At 34.9% G+C, this 20,197-nt stretch overlaps 1 protein-coding gene across 1 annotated transcript in view; it reads left to right on the top strand.

Moving 5' to 3' along the window:
• The window catches only part of OTOGL (otogelin like), a 201,790-nt gene that overhangs the window by 85,217 nt on the left and 96,376 nt on the right, over nt 1-20,197 (top strand). Inside the window, exons 4-10 of the mRNA XM_054696187.1 lie at nt 5,006-5,103; nt 6,155-6,194; nt 7,112-7,160; nt 11,068-11,134; nt 12,768-12,866; nt 14,681-14,835; nt 19,604-19,725. Of these exons, the coding sequence (XP_054552162.1) occupies nt 5,025-5,103; nt 6,155-6,194; nt 7,112-7,160; nt 11,068-11,134; nt 12,768-12,866; nt 14,681-14,835; nt 19,604-19,725 (611 nt within the window). The 5' untranslated portion in view covers nt 5,006-5,024. The remainder of the gene's footprint in view (nt 1-5,005; nt 5,104-6,154; nt 6,195-7,111; nt 7,161-11,067; nt 11,135-12,767; nt 12,867-14,680; nt 14,836-19,603; nt 19,726-20,197) is intronic.

The raw sequence follows: 20,197 nt of genomic DNA, 5'->3' as shown, positions 1-20,197 counted from the left end.
TCAGGCTGGGATCTGGGGAAGAGGTCATTTCAAGATAAGAGTGAACATTTTTTTATGGCTGATCCAACCTTTATGTGACTCTCAAATCACAATGCAAGTCTCAGTTCCTTCTAAGTTGTGTTTTTGTGCTGATTTGTGCTCTGCTGAAAACCACAATGATGCCATATCTCCAGAGGCAGGTTTTCTATATCAACTTTTCCCATTTAGGGAAGGGAGATGATGATAAGTTAATGTTGGACACTGCAGAATAGTTGCAGTGACTATTGTTGTGAATCAGGTTGTCAAGTGTCTGAGTTGGAGTCTTGGTGCTATATGAAGGCATCCAACCATAACATGTAGGGATTTGATAAATTTTAAATTCTATTTTAAATAATTTGATCCAAGTATGAGATATTTTAAATTGCTTGCTTTATAAATTTTTAGTTGCTTGTTTTGAATAATGGATGGAATTAATAAAAGGTTTCAATTAGATAAGTATTTACCTTTGAATCATAGATGGTTCCATGTCACAGCTTTGTAATTCAGTTGAAAAAGTAAACTTCAAATTTGTAAAATGGAAACCTATACAGTAAGAGATTATAATTTTTGAAATTTGATGGTTCTATTTTTTGGTAATGTAATCTGAATACTAGCTATCTTTAAAATATTCAAAATACTGAATAAAATAAGATAGTCATCCTTTTAAATGGTTGGGTGAGTCCACATGGATGTCAGGGATTTCACCAGAAATAAAAAGCAACAGCAGAAACAGGATGTGGCCTTCTTTCACTTTGAATTTGAGATTTGAATTTACATGCTGTAGTTGGGAATCTTTAAGTGGAGAAATCAACATAAAATTTCTTGGGGGAAGTAAATGCAAACTTGTTTTTGGAAAGATACATCTTCCATCCTGGAGGTAAAGGATTCACATAGAAAGTGCCCTGCCCAGAATGGATCCAAAATTCAATATTACAAAGCTCATGAGGTAATCCACCCTAAATGTGAGAAGCAAGTCTGACAAACAGCAGAATTAGAACACTTGTCCTCCTGGGAAATTCAACTATGATTATCCCTCAGCATTTCTCAAAAAAACTACATCTAAAATGATTGAAGATATAAAATGGCATTGAAAACACAAGAAACTAAATGTATGTTGTTATAGATGGAATGCACAATATATATATAGTGTAAATGTACAGTGCTCTAGTAGTTTAGAGAATGAAGAAAATATTGATGTCATATCTGAATTTGATGCTAAAATGTTGAAAAGAGGAAATTTTAGTTGGAGGGATATTACTTCTTTCAAGTTTACAAATCAGTGGCACCATAGCAACCTGAATAATGAATGTCCTATAAAATGCCCCATAAAAATAATGAATGTCCTACAACATATTAGCTTCTGAGGGTGCATTTTAAATTGAAATCAAGACCAACACAGATATCATAATAACATGCAGTCTTGTCTTTATTCAGAATAGCTAAGAGAGATGCCAATTGTAAATTAGATTATATGAAACATCCCAGATATTGCCAAGCAACACACCTCTTGAAAGCATAGCTAGAATACTGCAAAACTATCTCATAATAAGGCAGCTGAATTCAGAATAGTTAAAATCACATTCAAGATACAGAATTCGTTTTGTTTGCTCAATGATAACACATTCTGTATAAATCACTGAACCTGAAATGTGCTAGGTTTAGTAAAGCAAATAAAGAATTGCTGTATTTCACTAGAAGGATGTGATATGATGGGGATTAAATGCTATCTGCTTTAGATTTGATCTCAATTAATAAAAATGGCTGTAACATAGATTACCGAGGAAATTTAATTTTTCCCAAGGATGATGAACTTCACTGAAAACACCTCCCCCACTTTTTTCTTTTTAAGTCATCAATATATAAACTATAAGGCCAATGTTTTCTCATCCTTGCCAGTCGCTTTTAATCTGGTGTGCTGAGGCCAATAGGCTGTCAGGTGTCAACTTTCTGAAGATCATATTCCATGTGGGAAAATGTGCAGTGCTCTTGTGGTAGAAAGGGAACTGTTTATTCCATGCATTATGTACTGGTTTTAGCCTGCTTATGAACTTAATATCTTTTCACAAACTGGTGGCTGACTCACTTTTTGCCAAAGCTCCTTTGTCAGAGTAGAATGAAATATAAAAGCTGTCAACTAAATTTTGACAGTAATAACTACGTGTAACCACAGTCATAAATTCCTCTTTTTGTGGTTCTGGATCTAATCTTTCATCTAAACTCTCTACTATATTGTAGTTATTCATGAAAGTCTATTTTGCCTATTTTCATGCAGCCTACCATTTAGTGTAATGAGTACATAATGTAGCTATTTGCAATAGGACTTGAGATTTCTCACATTGTTTCTTTCCCATTGTTCATTCTCCTATACTAACCGCCTACCTACTATCAGCCTGGGTGAAGGAGGAACAGAAAGAAGCCATAATCCAAACCTTTGTCTATAAAAGAATGGTCACCCTGAGAGTTGTTATAATCTTTTCCACTTTTTTATCTGCTAAATCAAGCTGCAGAGTGAAATGCATATAGTTCAAAACAGAAAAATAGTAATAAAAATATCAGATATTATCTACAGTTCTCTGTACTACCAGCTCTAGTCCACTAAATTTCTGCATTTGAGTCTTAATATGTATTTAAGTTTTGCTGTGGGTTTTAGTTGAATTGATTGGTTTTTAAAAATCTGTGTAGATTTTAATAGCGATGCAGAAGTTCTAGTAACAAAAACATTTAGATTTGTACAGAGGTTATGCCCATTGTGGTTAAGCTCAATAAATGTAATATGCCCTCCCCTACCCCTCAGGTGTTATCATCTTTGAATTTCCAACTTTATACTGTGAAAATGACTATAATTTTTTTTTTAAGATTTATTTATTTATGCATACAAGACCTGGAGTGTAGGCTGGGGGGGGGGGCAGGGTGAGAGGATTCACCAGAAGCAGAGTGGGGAGCAGAACAGGTAAATTGACTGAAATACACTGCTGAGGGGAGCAGCAGGAGAGACAGGAGAGGTCTACTGTGCCATGTGGGTTAGCTCCCTGGCCTGGGATTGCAGTGGCTGCAGATAGCTTCGTAGTGCTGAGACTTAACCCCTTGTACCACCAGGGAGGCCAAAATGTTTATTTTTTTGAATGATGAAATTTAACTGATTACATTTGTTTTTTTCCGTGTGTGTCAACTGTGAAAAATAATGTGTTCAATGTAAAATGTCAAGCAGTTACTAGATTGAGAAAAATATTCCTAAAGTATGAGGTATAGATTTTTCATACACTGGGTTCACATATATTAGAAACTATGAAACCAAGTACAATGACTGTAAATTAAGAAGGGGACTTAATATATATTGGTTATATACATTTCTGCCCTTTCCAGGAAAAAAAAATCAGTAAAGATTCTGCATAACAAAATTGCTGCCTTTAACCTTAGAATTTCTTTGAAGAAAACATTGTCCTCCAAATATTTTATAATCTTGATTGGAGTTAAATAGACATGTTTATGGACCAGAATTTTGTATCTTACTGTAAGTAATAAAGCCTCCTTGTTTAGAAGTATATTAATTTTTGTATAATTAGTTTTAATAATGATTGTCTAATTAGTTTAAGAATAATGATTGTTTTCTCAGTTTACGAGATATAACCAGTAATTTTTCAATACATATTGAAATTATTTAAACCTGTCAAAAATTTTAATGACTATAAATGTGCAAATTACTGTGTCTATGTGTGTGTGTAAAGGGACACATAGCTACTTAAAATTTTGGTGAAGTTTGTGTGTGTGTTTTCATACTTAGCATGAATTTATAAGCATATATCTTTTCTTGGCTCATAGTATTAATAATCATGTAGTAATTCATGTAAGAAGTATGGAAATGATTATGATACAAAGAACAAGAGTAAATGATCACTGACTTTAGGACACAAGATCTTTTTATATAATAGATGTTGGACATTCAATATATTAGAATGTCAAGACTTCATCAAAGAAAAGACTAGGAAATCATTACGGAAGGGTGTCTAAGTACAACAAGTTGTTAACAACTGCTGGACTTTTTTGTCCCATTATGTAGTTTCTGTGTGGTTAGGCATTCCTTACTTCTGTGCCCCTGTCTGTTAAATGAATCTGATAATAGTGCCAGCAACTCATGAGATCTGCTAAGGCTTAGATCATCTCTATGCAGTTCATTTTGAAATACTAGAACTGTTCTCAGATGCCAATCTAGGTGGCCAGTTGCTTCCGTATAAGAATGTTCATATTGCTGGAATATGAAGTTCTTCTTTGTTGTCTAATTGAGAGCTTGTCATTAAGGATGGAAAAATATGGTGCGGAGGGGAGGTTTTGAGAGCTTTTTGAGTTGCTTTGTTTCCTTTTAAAAGTCAAATATTAGAATATTGTCTTTTTGTGTTATGTTCAATAAGTTCTGTGGGCACATGTATATGTCAACTTTATACTACAATGGTATTTGCGTTGAACATATATGGATATAATTTCATTGCTTTTAATTCTTAAAGAAAAATTTATGAGCACATTTAGATATTTAAGGAAAGATTGATAGGACTTTATTTCATTTTTCTCTCAAAGTATAGTAATTATTTTATGACTAAAACACAGAGAGTAGATCAACAATTAGGAATAATGGTCATCTTTTATGACATCAGGATATAACAGATATTTTTGTTTATTTGATAGCGCTGTCTTTAGAAGTTATAAAAGGCGAATAGAGGCTTAAAAAGACGTATGATGGGCAGGAATGGGGTAGGGTGTAACTAATACGGCCAGGTAAGACGCTGCCATGCATTACTAATGAGACACTCAGCCAGAAGGTTACCTGCAAGTTCTAAAGCATCAGATGCTGTATGTAGTTAGAAAGGCTGGGAAAAATTCCTTTTAGAATTACTTTATTCCAAGTTACAAAGTTTTAAGAATTTGTGCACTCTATAAACAGGCACATTTCTAAGATGCCATCATAATACAGACCAACAATTTGGTTACATTTCAGGGAGAAAGTCTACACTGAAATGAACATTGTGAGAAAACTCAATTTAATGATACCTTGGAGTATAATCTTGCTTCATATACTGCTGTTTTCATTACAAGGTAAGGACATATTTTTCCCCTTCCTTTTATTATCTTTTATTTTCTCTTGTAACTGAGAGGAATAGGTTACCATTATACTGTAAAGCACTTTGAAGGCATTAAAATGGATATATAATAAATGACACCCAGCTCATCTTTTTGAAAATTCTTAATAACAAAGATAATTTGTGCCATTCAGTTTCTATTTTTTAAAATGTTTTATATTTTTAAAAATATCATGCTTTTATTGTGATACATAAATGCCAGAAGAAGGTGTGATTCTTTTTCTTTTCTAATAAAAGGGTAAAATATTTGTGTGATTTAAACATTTGAATTTTGATAATAAAGAGAATTTGAGAAATTAAATTTTCTGCATGTGACCAATTCACAGAATGGTATATCCATGTTTTAAATATGACCTTAATATTTGGGGCTAAGAATTGATTTTCAATTATTTTTATAGCTATTTTATTCATACACTAATTTTCGTAAAATGTTTTTATAGAGAAAGCATTTGCTTACATTCAGTTATTATTTTTTAATTCCTGAAAAGGGCTGTGTATTTTTGGAGCTCGTGGAAGAAGTAGGAGAAATTACTCTAGTGTAAAAGACTAAGAAGTCATATCTTCTAATTCTAGTAGTGACTGAAACTTCAAGGAGGTAATGTCACAGACTGTGGAGAGTTGGAGGGGACTCTGGAGAAGAACTTGTCCTGAACTATCATTTTGCGAGAGTTTGGTATCTTGCTTATTATACCTGACTTTTACTAAGTGGTAGGACTAATACTTAAATTTGGGTCTCTGACTCCAAGTCTAGTGATTGTTCCACTGTATGATGTCTCTGCGTAAATCAGGGTATACTGATCCTTCTTTTTGGATTACCAGTCACTAGGGAATTTGTCTCTTAGGGAATTTGCTGGTCAAAAATCTAGAAAATGCAAAATAACCAACAGTAAAACCCAATCTGAATTTTAGATTGTAGGTAAAATGATCTGTCTAATAACAAGAATAAATGACCAAAATATTTGGATAATTTTTCTCATTCTTTTCATACATATATTTACCTCTGACAGGATATACTTGTGCATCATCCATCTTGACGGGAACATCAAAGTGAGTAATGCTTTTAATATTCTCTAAACAAAGCCAATGGGAGTAAGTAAAGCTCAGCAAATAATTGTTTCTGCTTTTTCTTTAAAAAAAAAAACAGTGTTTTACAAAATTAGTATATGAAATGCTGTTCTTTAAAAACATTCCTGGAAGTTAAATATTATCAGACGCTTGGTTCCTTATTTATGAAACAGAAATATTTCCTTTCAATTACAAGAGGAGTTCTTGGTGATGACCAATGACTATAGATTTTGAAGGAGGTATTACTTTTATTTCAAAGATTTGTAAAGAAGTCATACTCAGTAATTCCCCCTTTTATGTCATTATTAATATACATTTTTGATTGCAAATGGGCTGTACTCTTAACAGTAAAACACTTGTAATGATAAAAATGAATAATGGTTTTAGCAATAAAAAAATGAAAATAATTTTTGGACTACTCTATTTTAATGAAAAGTAGAATTTAACTTACCATTTGATTTTGATAAATCACAGGTTGATATACTTACATTAATGCTACTTTTTATGGCATGGAAGGGAGAGAATTATTATGTTTGAGAAAAGTGAACGTGATCTTGGCAAACACCAGTTTTATGAAGTCATGCGGCGAAAATATCTTGTGTGTTGGTGCTACAGTGTTACACTATTTTGTTTATTTCTCTAGCTTCCTAAAATTCAGTTTACATCAGAGACTGGAGAGATTTGGGGACATTCCCGAATTTTGTAAAATGATACAGCGCCACTGCTCAAATCTAAACCCTCCAAAAGGGGGAGGGGGGCTTTTTAAATGTTAAACCAAGAAAGACCTCTTTGATAAAGTGATGGAAATCAGGAGGAAAACACCAGCTCTCTCTTGGGAAAAGCTTGTTCAGGTTGCCTAGGGGCCTTTGACTATACAAGTTCTTTTTGTTTTCTTCCAGAAACGGGTTTAATGAAAATCGACAGAAAAGAGCTCTTTTAGCAGCACAGGTAGGTTATGCCTCAGGTGGAGAGAGAGGCAGGGATATAACCCATTCTGCTTCAGGACTCTGCTGTCACTTCAACAATGAAACCTTTGTGGAGGGGAATACAATGTTACAAACAAGTCAGGAGAGAGGAGGAAGAGGCAAAGTAACTTCTCTACTGCTTTTCTGCAACCCTCAAGTTCATGCTTAGTTAACATTTACTTGTTCAAACTTAAAATACGTTTTTCCTATTCCCTTCGGTTACCAACGGATAGACTCACAGCGTTTGTGGGTGGATTTGATCTCATCTACATGCTAGAAAGCTTTAATTGGTTTAAAGATTAAACACAATATCAGGACAGTGCCAATGGAACACATACAAGTAAAAGAGATAAAGTGTACATGATCTCAGTTAAGTACTGCAAAAGAACATCAGAGATGTCCCGACAGCTTTTATGACTGATAAATCTAAATTACAGGCACTTCTGGAGAGGTGACATTCATTCATTCATTCATTCATTCATTCATTCATTTAAAAAAGATTTATTTATTTATTTGTTTGTTTGTTTATTTATACAAGCACTGGGCACAGTCAGAAGCGCAGGAGGGTGAGAGAATTCACCAGAGCCAGAGCGGGGAGCAGAGCAGGCAGAAGGACCGAAGTACACTGCTGAGGGGAGCAGTGGGCGGCAGGAGGGGTCTGCATGCCATGTGTGACCCTCCTCAGGTGGCCGGGGAGCAGCCGGGGATCGAACCGAACCGGTGCTGCAGAGGCTGCGGGCAGCTTCGCAACCCAGCACTCAACCACTGCGCCACCGGGAAGGCCCTATTTATTTATTTTTTAAGGGGTAGGGTAACACTGAATTTAAGGAGACCTTTTTGCTCAGAGTTCTTTATATAAAGGATATTGGATGACATTATTACAATATCTTCAAACTATGATTGGCATATTCAAATGAGTGGGTTCATAAAAGTATTTATAAAAGTTTTTAAAATAGAGAATCATAATTTAATGAAGGCATTTCTTTGGAAAGTAATATGATTCAAGTATTTATGTAGCAAATACCTTATATATTCAAGGAGGTTTTTGTTAAATGCAGATTTGCCACAAATTTCTACTAACAGCTAAAATGGATGCCTGAATTTGTATATTTCATGATGCTAATAAAAGAGAATTGAAGACAGATTTGATATGCTGTTGTGACAATTTAGAAGCCAGAACTAATTTATTCTTTAAAGAGTGGAGCTCTTTTTTGGTACCAGATTGGGCAAAGGATTGTCTCTGGAATGAAAATGCTTTTTTTGTTTTTTGTTAAAAAAGAATGTGTCATGTTCTGAAGTACTTATGTGTCATGTGATGTTGTTAAAATGATTTTTCTCTGTACATGTTTGCCAGTAGACCATATTAATCACAAAAAGACATCATAATGACTCAGTAGAAAATCTTATTTTGAGAAAGACTGACTTCTGGTGAACCCACCAGATTGAAGAATCTGTGAAATATACCTCAAAGTTGTCACATGCAACAAATGGAATATTCTCCATTTAGATGGCTTTAGAATTTGTGTGATTTACCCCAAAGGAGTTACATCAATACCTCCCCTCTGTTAATGAGTGAGGAACACTCTTTGTTTTGATTTCCCTTTCAGAGAGAATAAAGAGCAGGATAAATGAACTTCTACTTTCTCTAGCTAAGAGAACATGTATCAAAATCATTTATTCTCTGAACATGTTATTAAAGCAGGGATGTTAGAGATGGGCATGAGGTTGTAATTGTGTGTTGTACAGTTTAGGACTAAAATTTCATCTGTTATAAGGATATTCTTATCTGCAGAACATTGATGGGTAGATACCTGTGTGAGTAAGGATTCAAAAATATGTTTTCAGTGAGATAAACAATGAGCAAAGAAAGGATAGACACGTCTGTCAATGGCATGTGTGTGTGGCTGCGATTTCTTATCTAAAGACTCTGTTTTTCAGTGCTTCTCACTCTCCTATGTAGATGTAATCAGCAAGGAGGAATAATGGGCTGTCCTTTTTATCAGTTACATGGATATATACTCCCATGGCATGAAATTTTTTTTTTTGCATTTGCATTAAATTTAAAAAACTCTTCTTCTGAGCCAAGACATAGATGTAGAAGTAGGTAATTTATTTCGAAAGTGCCTGAGGGAGACAAGATCCTGAGGAAGAGGGAATGGGGAAAAGTCAATATAGTATATTAATGAAGGGCTTCTTGCTTTGGGCATCTGGGGCTCAGTGTTGTTGGGGACCTTTTGAGGAGCTGTGTAGCATGTATTTTAGAATTTTTTCTCCAAGGCATGGGGGGAAGCTTTCTCTTATTGATTGAGGGCAGCCTCTACGGAACTTATTGAAGACATTCCCTGTGGTTTGTCTAGCTTGAAAACTGGCCACAGGTAGAGAGAGGGAGAAGCTAGTGCTAATGTGGAGGGTCTCAATGTGCATAAAAATCCAGATGCAGGTGAATTCCAAGATGGACTGAGAGGATATGAGATGAGAAATTGATATCAGGATCTTAGCTATTTATTTTTTTAATTTTTACAGGTTAAAAGTTTTACTTTTTAAATAATTAAAAATATTTTTAATTAAAACTTTAAATTTTTACTTTTTAAATTTTATTGGATTACCATTGGTAATAATATTATATAAATTTTAGGAGCACCTTGATATGTTTACACCTCTCTATTATTCCTCCCACCTCCTTCCCACATCCATCTGGTAACCGCCACATTTTGTTATTTTTTTTATTTAAGATTTATTTATTTATGCATACAAGAGCTGAGGTATAGGCCATAGATGCAGGGGGGGGGGCGGTTAGAGGATTCACCAGAGACAAAGTGGGGAGCAGAACAGGCAGACGAACTGAAATACACTGCAGAGGCGAGCAGTGGGCGAGACAGGAGAGGTCTGCTGCGCCATGTGTGTTTCTCTCTGGCCGGCCTGGGATTGAACTCGTGCTGCAGAGGCTGTGGATTGCTTCATAGTGTGGTGCTTAACCCCTTGCGCCACCCGGGAGGCCCACCACCATGTTTTTCATAGAGTTTTTAGGAGTTATTTTTGTTGTGATTTGTTCATTTGTTTTGGTTATGTATATTTCATCTTAAAGTTTTATCTGGGTTGCTTGGATTAATAGAAATCTCTTTATTGCTCATCATCTATGTGTGAGGTGCGATGCTGGAATCTTTTTATTGTTTGAACTGTCGTAACTGTGTAGTAAGAAGGTTCCACTGTTTCCATTTAACAGATGAGTCAAAGGGGCCGCTAAGAGTTTAGGAAATATGCTAAGAGTAAGTAATGGCAGAATCAGAACTCTAATCCAGGTACATTTGAATCTACAATTAATGCTTTTAACCACTACCCTCAAGTGACTTGGATGCTATAAAAAGCTATAGTTAAATGTCCTATGAATTTTAAAATGTCAACTCTTTGGAAACTGAGGATGACATCTACAGCAGTAGTCGAAGTCTCTGTGGATGGTATCTTCCAAGGGGAGGGTGCTAAGAGGGGCCATCGCTGTCCGCGTGTCCTTAGCCCCTTGCATTTTCTTGAGGCCCGTCTGTATTTGGAAGTATTAGATAACTACTGCTACTCCTGTAGGCAGAAAATTTAGTTATGTAAAGATTCGGCTCCAGACAGGCTTTCTTCCAAGGAGCGCAGGAAGACAGAAGAACTATGTTGAGAGAACACACAGAACTGTCAAAGTCACATAAGAGGCAAAACTATACCTTAAAGTCATGTCTTCTAGCCACAACCCCAGAGGAGCTCTTTCTGTTTGAGTTTGCCTTAATAACCCAAGGAAATACAGACCCCATCGATAATTTCCATTTTTATAGCTATTTTCTAGGTTTTCCAATTTGTATGTTAGGCTAGAACTAAATAAATATCTTGTATTCTTATTTCTTCTTTCAAAGTTTGAAGCAACTTCTCCAAGATATTTCTTTCATGAAGCTGTCAATTGGGGTGAGAGCAAAATAAAAGGTCAGTGCTACATCTGTATTTTTGTATTCACTTTCTCAAAAGACCTCTGTAGTGGGATAGATTGAATGAACTCTTTACTGCTTTCATATAACTCATGAAGGAAACTGTACCAGGTGGTAATAACACTTAGTAATAGTTTAAGTTCACTTCGTAAAGAAATTTGAATTATCTTGGCCATAACTAGGACTCACACATACAAAGCTGATAAACTATGAATAGGACGGGGTATCAGTCCTTTTTTCTGTATCAATTACTTGTTCCTTGATTCTTTGACATAGCTATTTTTGCATACCAGTTTCCTGTTTCCTTTAAACAGAATGCTGATGGTAGTTTGAAATTTAACTCAAGTTTTTGTTGCATTGAAAATAACAAGAAATCCCGCTGGTCTTAGCCTGATACTTATTTTCAGGAGAATAAACAAGTCTTGTACATACATTTTTGAAGGAGATGGATTTGTTTTTCTGAATATTTAGACACTTATTCATTGGAAAAATGTAAGATTATAATAAAAGATAAAATTTAAAGGTAGATTTGCCTGTAGGGGAAGGAACTGCATTTAAATTTATGAAAAGCTTTTTTTTTAAACCTATATTTATGATCAAAGTTGAAACAGCTCATTTTTCCTCACTGAAGATTGACTTAGAGATTTGTACCTTTAAATGTAAAGAGACATTTTAGATCAATGAATCTTAAGGTAGAAGGGTTTTTAAATTCTTGCCTCGGCAGAACTGTGATTAAATTATCACAGTTAGAAAAGTGCCTTTCGTGACCTTACAGTATTCCAGAGAGGTCCAATTTTTAATACTTTATCTGACTCAAAGGTGTCCTTAGTTCTCTCGATGTGTTCCTTAAATCCCTAGTGCTAAATTTTTGCTAGTTGCCTTTTACTCTGTCATTATTAGAGAAAAGTTTTTCACTGTTCTTCATTTGCATTTTTAAAAACTCAATCAGGAACGCATAGTTTTCTGTGTTTTCATGTCAACATAATCCTTTGAGGTGATTTTTTTTTTTTTTACAGGAAAGAAAAAATATCTTTGGTGATGGCTAGCAGTGACTATAGCTTCTGCCCCACTGATATTAAGTAGGGGTCAGAAAGAATGCGTCATTTATAATAGAGCCTAAAGACTAAGACACAAACTTCAAATGAAATGTTTAATCATTCTCTTCAAAAAATGGGAGTTTCCTTTTGAGTTTTCAACTCTGCCTGATTGGTGGAGCTAATAATGATGGGGCTATTGTTTAATATAGCACTTGCTCCCGGAGAGGGAGCTGATGGATGCAGTGGGTGCCAAACTCTGTCAACAGAATCATCTGCACTTGTGTATTTCTGGTTCTCATCATGTGGGACAGGGATTCCTTACATGGGAACTTGACCTTTAAATTGCCCGAAAGAGGCTAACCTTTGCTCTCAGGCTAGTTTGAGATGTGAAAGCCTGTCTTTCTTGTTTCACAGCACACATAATGAAATGGACTAGATAGAGATTTGACGGATTTAATTTTTAATTCATCAAGCAAGAGACCCAGGATTCTGTTTGAGTTAAAAAGTGATTATAGTTAGTCCAAGCTAAATCATGACATATTATGTTTATAAGAACTGATGCAGGCCAGCAGATAACTTATTTTTGTTTCTCAGGTTCTTGCCCTCATGAATGCCTTAACGGGGCTTTCTGTTCTAAGACTGGTACATGTGACTGTCAAATATTTCAGGCACTTGGGACAAGGTGCCAGATTGGTAAGTTTCAGGGATACTTATGAGAGAATTATGAGCTGCTGAAGAAAAGCATTAAGATGTAACTTGCTACATCAGTGTTCATCCATTTGGAGTTGGAAAAATTGTTTTGTATGTTACGTACAGTGCTCACCATTCATTCTCAATAATTTAGAAATGATTTAAAAGAAAGTAGAATGAACTCTTTCCTTTCTTATTCATCTTTACTATTTCAAATACTATTTTGTCAAATGTTTTTCCCACTTTAGATGGTACTATACCTTTAAAATGAGGTTCTCATTCATTTCTCTTTTGCTTTATACATACATATATATATATATATATATATATATATATATACAGATTATCCCATCGAATAATGTTAATTGAGGTAAAGTAGGTTTTTGTATCTTTTTTTGTATGTTTTGTATCTCTTTGCAGATTATAGATTCTAACTTCTACAAATTATACTTTCACACTCTGCCCTCCACCAGTGACCCAACAATCCTCTACCAAGAGCCATTGGGCCCTTCACTCCCCCACTTCCACTCCACTAGCCTTCCACTCTGTTGCCTCAGTTTTGCAGTCAGAATTTATTATTGGTTTGGTTTTGAGACCTGAAACATATTGAGGAAAAAAATAGGTAAAATACTCCACAACACTGACTCTTTTGCTTTATAAATTAGAATTGCTATTAGAAGGGACTGATTCTTCCTGGCTTTGAATTAATTGGACATTCCATACATAAAAATAATAATGGTCACTGAAAACTCTTCAAAGGCTGAGGATTCCCAAAACTATTTTTATGCATGGTGTCTAACATAGGATCCTATGTCAATAATGATCAGTAAATATTGTTTAATGAGTGCTTACTCAGTGTCGGCAAGACCAAGAATTGCATTTGTGACATGGGCTCTGAAGGAAAGTACAAGAATTTATGAAAATATACAGCAGAGGTAAGCTGTACTGTCAGAGAAGACTGCCTGAGGAATGAGCCACTCTGTGTGGGTTTTCTTACTGAAAAGGCCAAAGGTAGTCAAAGCTAATAAATTTAGGTAAAAATTATAAAAAGATGAATTGTGTCTTACCTTTATGCTCCTGTAGAGTATATTAAAATGCTTTGTATATACTGAGTGGTCTGTAAATATTAATCTCCATAATTTTCTAAAAGGGATGGTCTTGAAAATCTAAATAGACTAGAAGTCTATCCAGAAGGGTAGGAAAGGGAGGTAGGCATGAAGATAACAGCAGATGAAGTTGTATGATGTCACATGAACATTGTTTGAAATTTGGTCAGTGTGAGGTCATGAATTCCTCAGTTCCAGCAAACTTTGGATGACAAATACTCCCACATATAGGAATTTTTTTTTAGATCAGTGATTATTTTTCTTTGTGGATGCTATTAAGATATTTTCGAACAAATTAAGAAGACTAGAACACTTAACTGTTATCTATGCTCATTTTTAGGACTTTTAGTGCTGGCATTTCTTCCTTTTCTGAGTCACTGTATTTTCTTTATGCCTGTTACCTTTTACCTTATCCTCCTCTCTTTCAGAGCCTTGCTTTGGAAGCAAAAATTAAGGAAGTTTCTAGCATACATTTTTCCTTTAAAATAACATAGAGACCGTGTTTTATTTCCGGGGTGTTTAATAGTTTTGAAAGCAGCTAGAAATGTTATGTTACTTATTGCTTCCTGTGATAAAGACCACCAAAGAAGAAAATGTTTATTGTGATTAAAAAAAAAAAACAACACATAGAATCACTTTCCATGACTGAACCTTGTTAGAAATCAGTATAGTCTGTATTATTCCACTAAATACTATCTTATTTCTTTTCAGTGCCAAACATGGGCAATGGTAGAGATGGGATTTGCAAAACCTGGGGCCAGTACCACTTTGAAACATTTGATGGCATCTATTATTACTTCCCAGGAAACTGTTCTTACATTTTTGCAAAGGACTGTGATAATTTGGAGCCTCGGTACACTGTATGGGTAGGTGATTTTAGAATATAATTAACTTAAAATTTAATTCTGGCAAAGAGTATGCTTTTAAAATACTGGGAAACTAAATGAAAATATATAATAATCATAGCATGAGTACTTTGGGCTGTGACTGGGGAAGGAGACGTGCTGGTCCCTAGTGTGACAGGCCACATTTGCAACTGTATGGAATACAGTTCTGTTGAGATGGGGCCTAGGATTAGGAGGAGAAGGGCTTGGGGTCATGTGGGAAGGATTTATAGGCAATTCATAAATGTCTGTCATGAATGTCATAATATCAATACCAGTTCTTATCTCCATTCTTCAGATTTATTTGATCAGTTTGAGGAGTGGATGGATTTAGACACCAGACATATTATTCATATTACATGTTTCCTTCTTGACACTTCCATTATGATGCCCACCCGGATTGATTTTTAAGAGCAACAACCCTCAGTGTGAGCATAGGAATTATATGAACACTGCCCAGTAGATTTGAAGACAGGCAGCTAATTACTAGGTAGATTGTTACGTATGATTGAGCTCAGAGAGTTAGTTCTTAGTTGCAGAATTCTTGATGCAAAAATATTCCTAGGAGACATCTTAAAAGGTAAGTGGCAGAGTGACTCATAGAAATAAGGAAGCCAGGAATCTCCTCCCCTGCTCAGTATCTTGCCGTGAATTTCAAGTTGTCTCAAAATACAACCAGGAAACTGCTGAGCACTCCAGTCTGGAAACTGAACTCTCCATAGCTTTATTTTCTGCATGTCTGTTTTCTTTTTCTCTTTCTAATTATGTTAGAGTTGCCTAAATTATCTTCTCTCTTCAGGTGAGGCAAATATTAAATAGTAGGCTGTGAATCTTTTTGAGAGCAACAAATGGTTTTGACCCAGAAAGAAAATGAAGTCTACTGAAAGTTAACTTATGGGGCACAAGGATAAAGAATTGGAGGTGTCTGTAGATTGGGGAGTTAGTAGAATGCATCTTTAGGGCTACTTGCAGGGCTACTGTTCTCAGTCATTTATGTCCTCTTCTCCTTCATTTTCTTACTGGGTTTATCACTGATACGCCTTCTGACCCTCTCATTGAAATGTTCTTGTTCAGTGTCTGACCCTTTTGAGGACTAAGGTGTCAGCTTAATAGATAATATATCTATCACACACAGTGCTGTACTGTGCTTCCAGAGCTAATAGATAGTGTTTTTACTTGGCCTTGTGAGGGATTTGCTTTCAAATCCACTTATTCAAAATGTCATCTTTGCTGTGATTATAGAAACAGTTTACTTCTTTAGCAAAAAAATTTGAAAAATTCAGAAAAACATAAGACACCACATTTTTTAGATTTTTTATTCAAGAGTTATCATTGCTAATGGCATATTTCCTTCTAGAATTTCTCTCTGGATTTTGTACACATTTGTAATATTGAAATCATACTATGTATAATTTTCTGTCCTCTCTTTTTACCTAATATTATATTAAGAACTTTCTTCAATGTCAGATATTTTTGATAAACACATTTTATTGTTCCAACTAATTAAATACTCAAATTATTCAATTATGCTCTATTTTTGAGATTTATTTTTTTAAGATTTATTTATTTATGCATACAAAAACTGGGGCACAGGCCAGAGGTGCAGGGGTATGAGGATTCACCAGTGACAGAGTGGGGAGCAGAACAGGCAGACGGACTGAAATACATTGCTAAGGGGAACAGTGGGTGAGACAGGAGAGGTCTGCTGTGCCATTGTTAGCTCCCTGGCAGGCTGGGGATTGAACTCGTGCTGCAGTGGCTGTGGATAGCTTCACAGGACAGTGCTTAACCCCTTGTGCCACCAGGGAGGACTTATTTTTGAGATTTAGATCATAAAATATTTTCAGCTTTTTAAAAATAAATATTGATGAAATATTTGTTTATATATGTTTAGACGCCTGGTTATTTTTTCTTCTGTAAATTAAATTTTATTTTTGTAATAAAACTAGACATAGTTTAAAAGATTGTAGCCAGGTATACAAACAAAAAAAAAATAGTACTTTCTTCAGCAGGGATTGGACTACCTAAAAGAAAGATGTCAACTTATTTTTTTGACAACTTCAACTATTTTCACATCAACTTTTCACATCATCTATTTCACATCAACTCTGGCTTTTATCTTTTGTGGCAAAACATGCTCTTATTTCCTTATTTTTCAAAATAAGCTTAATCTGTTCATTCCTGCTATGGAAATAGAGGAATCATCTCTGTTGTATCTCTTTCCTGCCCCTAACACACTCCTTACCTTCTTTTAGTAGAATTATATCACCAGCTAAATTATATCATTAGTTAAATTATGTGTTTTCTTTTTACATTATTGTCATTTATATATTATACATCTATGAGAAATATCTTCCCTTTATCCTCAGGATTCTGAGATTTTATGATTCTGAGATTTTTGTTTCATTATTATCCTATTATGTACTTGGAGGGACCTTTCAGACTTTATAAATCTTTCAGTTTGGAGTAATGTTTCTTTCTTAATTTCCTCTTTTTTAGAAATTCTATTCAGATATCAGAACTCCTGAACTGAGTGATTGATTTCTTAATTTTCTCATTGATTCTCCCATATTGATTTTATTTTTTGTTATATGTTTGAGAGTTTTTTTTCCAATTCTTAGATATTTATCCCCTAGCCATTCTATTCAGTTGTATTTCTCCTATCATATTATTAATATCCAGTTATTTATTTTATTCTTCGAAATTCATTTTAACAGTATTTTATTCTTATTTCTTGAATGACATATATTCTTATCTTTCAGAAGATATTAATTAAAGATTGTGGAAGTCTATTTTTCTTAATGTTTTGATTCCATTGATTTCCTTTGATTTATTTATATGGTGTCTTTCATGTTGCTTTCGTCAAGTGACTAGTGACCCATAGATGTTTGCTCACATTTGAGAATTAGGTTCTGAAAAGTGATTGGAAGCTCTGAATATACAATGGGACTTGATCGCCTAGTAGGAGATTGATCTGAGGCCCTCAGGTTTCACTAGATAAAGCCTTATATATTAGTTTCTGTATCTCCTTTTTTCATTTTGTTTCTCTAAATTAGAGTCCACCAATATCTTGTCTGGTGTCAGATGCTAGATTCTTGGAAATTGTGACTACTTTAGGCATAATACTATTTTGCACATGCTACTTCCTTTGTCTAGAATGGTCTTCTAGATATCCATAGGATGTGATCTTACACTGTTTTTATCATGTCACTTTCCCAGTGAGACTTTCATTGACCTCTTAATCTAAAATCGTCCTCCTGGTGGCACAAGAGGTTAAGAACCACACTATGAAGCAATCTGCAGCCTCTGCAGCACGAATTCGATCCTTGCTAGCCAGGGAGCAATCCACATGGCGCAGCAGACCTCTCCTGTCTCGCCCACTGCTCCCCTCAACAGTGTATTTCAGTCAGTCTGCCTGTTCTGCTCCCCACTCTGTCTCTGGTGAATCCTCTCACCCCCTGCATCTCTGGCCTGTACTCCAGCTCTTGTATGCATAAATAAATCTTTAAAAAAATAAAATAAATAAAATAAAATTGTCTTCCTACCCCTTGAAACATTCTATTTCACTGCTTAATGTTTATCCTTGCTGTCATATTAATGTTCAATCTTTAAACTTTTTTTTTAAGATTTATTTGTTTATGCATACAAGAGCTGGGGTACAGCCCAGAGATGTGGGGGGTCAGAGGATCCAGCAGAGACAGGGTAGGGAATAGAACAGGCAGACTGACTGAAATACACTGCTGAGGGGAGCAGCGGGTAAGACAGGAGAGGTCTGCCTCGCCATGGCCATGCGGTTTTCTCCCTGGCCAGCTGGGGATCAAACTTGTGCTGCAGAGTCTGTGGATTGCTTCATAGTGCGGTGCTTAACCCCTTGTGCCACCAGGGAGGCCCCAATCTTTAAACTTTAATTGTTAAAATTTTTTATTATATTACATTTTTTTGAGGTAACATTGGTTTACAGCACCTCCTATGATTCAGAGGTATAGATTCACACCTCTTCAGATGTATGTTAGCACATTACACCCACCAGCAATGCGAATATTGGCTTAGTAAACATTGAATTCTTGCATTGTTAAACATAGATCTTAGCACTGATGATTTTCCTGATCACTTTTATGCTTAGAAAGTTCTTTTCCATCTACACGGTTTTCTATATTGTCTTTCAGTTATTCTATGGTTTCATCTTTTATACTTCACTTTTTGGACCTTCTGAAATGAATTTTGGTAGGGTAAGATAATCTATTTTTCTCCTTTCTTCCTTTCTCCTGTTCTTTTTTCATCTTTTCTTCTTTATTTTCATTTTTCTATTACTTGTAAACTACTTTTCCCATAATTTTTTTTTCAGAAGTAAGCTATCATCCCTAAAGTATCTAGACAATTTTTTTAGTAATTATCTAACCAGTAAAATGTGAACATGAAAATTATACATGTATGTCTTTGTTGTTTTGCTATCAGAACTATTTTTGCTGCAATACATACCATGTAGTTTTGGAGTATTAACGTACAGCATTTACAGATTCAGGTGATTTTAAAATAAACTGGATTAGCATGGGCTTTATGAAGTTATTTCTGTTGTCTAATATCTGAGGCAAATATTTTTTTTCTTGAAAATTCTAAATGTATTTATGTTTTGTAAGTGGTCATGGGACTAATGGTGGTATGGAGCTATAGACATACATTATAGTTTCAAATGAAGGCATATATATGTGTTGTTGCTTCCTATATTTCTTTTGTTTTTCCTCCCTTTAAGGTTCATAATAGCCCTAGGTGCCTTGGTTCAGTGTATTATTGTTATCGGTCAATCAGCTTGTTCTTTTCAGACCAAGAGGAAATTCGAATTTATGGTCATGAAATAAAAAAGGATGGAATCAGGTAAGATATACTGAATGATATGATGATAACAGTAGCATAGGTTAATAAAATTTCCAAACTGGAAGTGAATTGTGGAGAGTAAGAAAAGAAGATTTCTTTTCAATAGTAGCCTTAAAGTGATATTGCGCAGATATCAAAACTTTAATACTTTGTGAGGCTGACTAGGTAGCCACAGAACTCATCAGTTTAACTTTGAATAGGTAGCGATTGGGTTACCATGTCTTTTTCTTTTTCTGTTGTATTATTTTGACAATTGTTGACAATGGTTGACAGTGGTTGACAATGGTTTACAATATCACATATTGTAAATTCAGGCATAGGTTCATACTTTTATCACATCTCTTCCTAAGAGATTCAGAAGAAATCTTCATAGTTCAACTCTTCAATTATTTTTGCCATTAAAAAACATCTTTTCTTTTCCTACTTCCCCTACCTTTTATTTTTTTTGAAGGGTAAACTTAAACTAAAACTT

The sequence above is a fragment of the Talpa occidentalis genome, unplaced genomic scaffold, assembly GCF_014898055.3.
Source record: "Talpa occidentalis isolate TD23 unplaced genomic scaffold, MPIMG_talOcc4v2.1 talOcc4.16, whole genome shotgun sequence".
Classification (NCBI taxonomy): Eukaryota; Metazoa; Chordata; class Mammalia; order Eulipotyphla; family Talpidae; genus Talpa; species Talpa occidentalis.
This window is presented reverse-complemented; position numbering and strand designations above follow the sequence as displayed.